The 6,714-nt window shown below is 38.4% G+C and overlaps 1 protein-coding gene across 1 annotated transcript in view; it reads right to left on the reverse strand.

Moving 5' to 3' along the window:
• The window catches only part of LOC109431902 (modular serine protease), a 29,912-nt gene extending 28,797 nt beyond the window's left edge, over nucleotides 1-1,115 (reverse strand). Inside the window, exon 1 of the mRNA XM_062842712.1 lies at nucleotides 707-1,115. Within this exon, the coding sequence (XP_062698696.1) occupies nucleotides 707-809 (103 nt within the window). The 5' untranslated portion in view covers nucleotides 810-1,115. The remainder of the gene's footprint in view (nucleotides 1-706) is intronic.
• Between the last annotated feature and the right edge of the window lie 5,599 nt (nucleotides 1,116-6,714).

The raw sequence follows: 6,714 nt of genomic DNA on the forward strand, positions 1-6,714 counted from the left end.
AATCCCTTCTGCTAAACGGGGCTCTGATATGCAGAGAAAGCTCGATGATCTTGCCAACCGCTCCCCGGCGACAGATATTACCATCAACGTCAACAAGACCAAATCGTTGGATGTCAATACGGTCATCCCTTGAAGTTTTACGGAGGCTGGGCTAGCAGTGGAGAATGTTGAAAGCTTCCAATATATTGGCAGCCAAATGAAGGCCGACGGTGGTACCATAATCGACATTTGGACCTACATAAGTGCTTGATCGGTGCAGGCTGCTTTTGTGATTTTAAGAAATGTATGTGTTTTTTCAGATTAGTCGACTCACTAAAATCCTAATTTTAAACTCAATTGAATTTTATTTGCTGTACATATGTGTAATTGATGCCCATGCTTAAAAGCATTTACTTACGGTCAACAAAGTGCAAAATGCATACTGATGGTGAGTGCACATATGGGATTCCCCAATGCGTAATGCATTTACACGCAGCAACATTTGTCTCTGTTTTATTCACAACATTTGTCCAAATCATAAGACTGGATTAACTCTGAAGAAGTACTAGTAAGTTCATTTTTTTTTCTTTCTTTTCTTGATAACATTATCACTACGCTCGTTTGGTTTAGAACTTTTTAGTAACTGACACCAAGCACGAATCAATTCACTAGAAAACACTTTACATTCACGTTGAAAATCCCCTAACCCCCATCCCACAATACTCACAACTAATTTGCTGCATCGAAGGCGCAATTAGCGCAGCGAAGATCCAGATCAGTGCAATGCATTTCCACGCTGCCGTTGGCCGAGAGCTTAGTAGTCTCCACATTGAACACCCGTGTTGATTTTCCCTCAATGCTAAGAGGTGCGTTCCACTAGTAAAAAAGGCTTCCGATTCTACCACACCAAATCACAACACTGAAGATGATCATCGTCGTCGTCGTCATAATTCGGCTGAGCCGTTCTTGTCTGCTTGAAGAACTGAGCCTTCCGATCCGGGATTTGTTCCCGCAAGAAGACGATGATGAGGAAGAACCTGTTTTGCTGATAGGACGACGCTGGCTGTGCGGTTGTTCGTATTTAGTATTTACAGAGAATTGATGCTCAATGACCGTTCGAATGCGTGCGAACTTTGTGAACTTGAACGCTAAACTGATTAGAATAGGCGGCTACAACTGGAGTGAGTTCCCCTTGGTTATGACGTCACTGCATGCTGTTGGATGCGCTTTGTGAGAGAGTAATGATGAGACTCAAGTGATAATGGGCTGTGAGATTTCTACAGTAGTGGACAAGACAAATCACTTTATTTTTGTTCATCTCAGGATTGAATGATCATATACCGTCTATTGGGGGAACATTCAGAACATGTTCGTAAAAAACTGCTGACAGCATGCTATGCTAGATTTTAAAGCTTGTGCCCCATTTAACTCTTTAGGAAAAACTCACTTTGATAATGGGGAGACCAGCAAAGAGACAGCATATTGTAATATCTCTTTTCGTTTTTAAAATAAGGTAAAATAAAGTAGATTTTATTTGGGTTTTTAAATAAAGGTCTAAATGTCCATTTATATATGTTTTTTTTGTCAGATGGGGATTTTTTTTATTATCGTACAAATTGGGCCGAAGTGTCTCTGATTTTCATGAAACTTTTCCACAGGCATATATGAACAAAAAAAAATAAATTGAGAAATATCAGGGTCGCCTATTTTCCCGGAAAACTCAGGTGGATTTTTTTGATTTCCCCTGACACGACATACTTTGAAAAATCATAACTCAAGAACGAAGCATTGTAGAAACAAGGTTTTTTTTTAGAAAATGGAAGCAAATTTTTTTCAGGAATAAAAACAAATATGAACTGGAAAAGTTCAGTTCATATTTGTTTTTATTCCTGAAAAAATTTGCTGGGCCCATATAGCCGAGGCGGTAAACGCACGGGTATTCAGCATGACCATGCTGAGGGTGACGGGTTCGATTCCCGGTCGGTCCAGGATCTTTTCGTAAAGGAAATTTCCTTGACTTCCTTGGGCATAGAGTATCTTCGTGCCTGCCACACGATATACACATGCAAAATGGTCATTGGCAGAGGAAGCTCTCAGTTAAAAACTGTGGAAGTGCTCATAGAACACTAAGCTGAGAAACAGGCTTTGTCCCAGTGAGGACGTTACGCCAAGAAGAAGAGGAGAGGATGAACTGGAAAAGTTTTCCACAAAATTTTCTACAGTTGAGAAAATTCGTAAAGCAAAGCCGAAAAAATTGTGCCCGAACTCGTGAAAAAAATTTAATATCTATTTTTGAGAAGGTTTTTTTTATAAGATTTAATTTTTGGAATGCACTTTTTTTCTTTCCTGAGTACTGCCCAATTTTGTGAAAAATTACCATGTACGCATATATTATATGGTCATTTTTCACAGAATTTACTCAACTGTAGAAAATTTTGTGGAAAACTTTTTCCAATCCATTTTTTGGATTTCAAAGAAAAATTGCCTTTATTTTCTAAATAAAAACTTTGTTTCTACGATGCTTCGTTCTTGAGTTATAGTTTTTCAAAGTAAGTAGTGTCAGGGGAAATAAGCGACCCTGATTTTTTCATTTTTTTGTTCATATATCCATAAGCCCTGTCTGAAACTCGTACGGTAAAAAAAAACAGATACGAGCTTTAAATTTTGGCATAATTGGTTCTCAGCTAAAACGATTATTTTGCTATGCTGAACTTTTGCAAAAATACAACTCTGTCACACTTCCAAATGGTCTAGAGCGATGTTGAAGAGTAGGCATGAGAGTCTGTCACAGTGCTGTCATGGTAAAATGAGAGCTCAAAGTTTCCAAATTACAGTGCCCTTTATGCTGGTGCGCACCAACGAAAATCCCTCCATGAATTAACGATTTTTTTTCGCGGAAGGACATTTCTGGGATTCTTTCTATACATTTTGCAAGAATCTTCCTAAAATTCTTCTGACACCGCCAGAAATTCCTGTGAGAATTTATCATCAGTTTTTTTGGAATGTTTACAGAAATCCCTAATTAATTCACCTAGCGGTGATGGCGCTTTTCTCGTGCCTTCGAAAACCCATTTCCACATAACTCAAGTAACATGTTGATTAATATCACACTTTTACGTTTAACGAAAATCCATTTTATGACACCAGTAATTATATCGTTTCCCTGGCTTTTAATGTTTGAGCCTTAAACTCTTAAAAAACCGCAACCTTGAATGTTGCGCAATGCCGCAATGTTTTTTAAAGTCGTTATCTTGGATTTTCTGGTCGCCATTTTGGACTTCTTCCCCATACCAGATATTGAAAGGTTCAAGAGCCTCAAACTTCATTAAACAGCCGCCATTTTGGATATTCAGGTGGCCATTTTTTGACTCTGGACATTTTGTACATATTAAATACACCCATATTTCATGATTTTAGAGCCTAAAACTTCATTTAAACACCATTAACAGCCGCCATCTTGAATTATCTTACGCCAACCTGGATATTCTGGTCGACATTTTTGAACTCAGAGCATCTTGAATAGTTTTTTAGCCTACAACTCCATCAACAGCCACCATCTTGAATTTTAAACCGCCATATTATGTATTGTAACCTGCATATTCATGGTTTAGGACCTAAAACACTATTAAATAGCCGCCATCTTGAATTTCTAGCCGCCATTTTGGAAATTTTGGTCGCCTTTATAAGAAACCAGACATTTAACTCATACCAAATAAATCTACATGGCATGGCCTTAGATGATGATGATGATGATGATGGTTTCCATTCATTGTAGCACGGTACTAAGCCCGATAGCAATGGGCTGTCCATCCAATGTGATTTGATCAAGCAAAACATTATAATTATACAACCAAGATCATACAATTATCATGACAATTATATATAGTGCAAGCCATCGCATTGGAGGATGCCCCAATGAATGTGAAAAAGAAGAAGCTTTCATTCTCCACATAAAAGTTATAATAAGAAGTTGGCATCTCCACTCTTCCCAACCATTATGTTTCGACTGACAGCTCTTATTTCCCTCCACTCCCAAAAATAGTTGTTTTATACCAAATGTTTAATAATATCAAAAAGTATTATATCATAGTTTTTTCTCATAACTTACCTATTTTTCTCGTTCAGGAATGGACACATTCAATAAGTAAACAAAAACTAAGACCTATATTTTTTTACATAAAAAAAGCAAGCACAAACAGCATAAGCAGGAACGAACTCACCGGAAATAATATATGAAATGCCAACAGAGTTCCTTTCCATACAACTAAATTATTTTCATTGATTAGCAAACAAAGCCAATTAGAAATCTAGTTTAAGCACGTTTTTTTTTTTTTGGAAACGCAAAAAAATACTTAGTCGTTCAAAGTTGTGGGAAGGAAAGTGTTACACAGATCATGTGATTATGAGTTCCCGATCAGAATGACAGGACTTCGAATCAAAACTTTTGCAGATTAGACATCTAATACATATAATCTTGATGGGTAATGGGCAAAATGTCGAAAGGTCAAAAAGTTTATTGTGGTGAAAATTATGAGGGCAACTTTGAGTTCAACAGGATTTAAAAATATCTCATGATGAAGGTAACGCCCTCAAAACTCAAGCCAATACTTAGGAACTGAACCCTAATAAACCAACACAATAAACGAACCGTAATGTAGACGGTTCAACAATACCGCATACTGTTCGAACTGTATCTCGAATGGGTGGTTAAGCAAATCTTATGGTTATCGTTTATGCGGGAATTCACTCGAATGCATAGAATTATATCGAATTGAATTCTAAATATTGTTTTGTTTTAGTTTGGGCTGAGAACGCACTCATTGAAAAATATTAATACTATGTAAAAAAGAAAGATCTGACCTCAATGGCGACCTTTGTCACCTAACTGCTGACTTGCACGGCAGACTACTTCGTTACAACTCGCTGGACGAAGACTCCGGACTCGATTGGACCACCTTGGAAGTCGTCCGGCGGGTATCATTGGCACTTGCCGATGGATGTCTTCTTCCTGACTTGTTATCCCAGGTTGAATGTGATGTATCTGTGGAAAACCTGGACGGCTTTCTCCTGACATGATAGTGTCGCCAAACAGTGCTCGATCACAAAAACTTAAAAAGTAGCTCCGACAGCAGAAACTTCAGATTTTTTCACTATTCAATTTCCATTTTATTTTGAATTGGAACGGGGCAAAATTGACAGACCGAGAAAATTTTGCTTCCGTTTCTTGGCACAGCACACTTCGATCATTCTACATGGCATGGCCTTAGAGCCTAAAACTCCATTGAACAGCCACTATATTGAATTTCGAGCGGCCATCTTGGGTTTTAGACCGCTATCTTGAATATTCTGGTCCTCATTTTTGGACTCCGGACATCTTCCCTATACCAAACATATCCATATTGCATGGTTTAAGAGCATAAAACACCATTAAATACCCGTCATCTTGTAGTTGTAGCCGCCATATTGGATAGTTTGGTCGTCATTTCTGGACTCCACACATCTTCCCCATACCAGATATACCCATATTGCATAGTTTTAGGGCCTAACACACCATTAAACAGCCGCCATCTTCAATTTTGAGCGTCCATCTTGGATATTCTGGTCACCTTTTTTGGACTTAGGACATCTTTCCCATACCGAATATATTCATATTGCAAACTCCATGAAACTGCAGCCATCTTGAATTTTAAGCCACCATCGCGGATTTAAGAGCGCCATATTGGATATTCTGATCGCCATTTTTGGACTCCACACATCTTTTCCATACCAAATTTACCCATATTTCATGGCTTTAGAGCCTAAAAACACCATTAAACAGCCACCATCTTGAATTTGAAGCCACCATATTGGATTTCAGACCGCCATCTTGGATATTCTGTTCACCATTTTTGGACTCCTGACATCTTGGTTATAACAAATATACCCCATATTTCATGGTTTTGGAGGCTAAAACTCTATTGATCAGCCGCTATCTTGAATTTGGAGCCGCCGTGTTGAATATTAGGCTGCCATGTTAAACTTTGGGCTGACGTCGTGGAAATTTTGATTTCCATTGTTGATTTCCGCACAAAATTCGTCAACCATGCTAAAGGCTACAACAATCGCCGCTGTTTGATGTGTCGCATGATGGTGGTTCAGTTCTATATAGGCCTGTTCTACCTGTGCTGGGCCGAATCACTGAAATGGCAATTACTCCGGAACGCCTTGACCAATCTGGACCATTTAAATAGCAAACAATGCGGTAAAATTCCGGTTCGATTCGAGCTATAATCCGAAAAATCGGCCAATGGGAGGTGCCTTAAAAGTTAGTGAACTTATTTTGCGCACATACACACATACATACTAGTGTGGTTCAAAAAATCGTTTTTGCTCCAGACCGCTGATTCGATTTGTAATCAGATTCTATGCTTTCTCCCAAAATTTGAGCTTATTTGGTTGAAAATTGAGACTGCACAAGCCCTTCAAAGTTTGTATGGGAATTACTATGGGAAAACGATGTTTTTATTTATTTTCTCAAGTGCCCTAGATGGTTAATTGACCCTGGGTACTCCTTGGTTACTCTATTAGCTACAACATTGCCGAAGACTGCATTCAAATCGCATGCCTCATTAATTAGATACCGATTTTTACCCAGAATCTAGATCTTTACTCATGGTAGTTCAACTATTCGGTGGGAATCACTGTATTTTGCAGTGAAACATAGTAGCCATTATTTCAGTGTGTTATCTTAGGCGC

This window comes from Aedes albopictus, chromosome 3 (genome assembly GCF_035046485.1).
Source record: "Aedes albopictus strain Foshan chromosome 3, AalbF5, whole genome shotgun sequence".
Classification (NCBI taxonomy): Eukaryota; Metazoa; Arthropoda; class Insecta; order Diptera; family Culicidae; genus Aedes; species Aedes albopictus.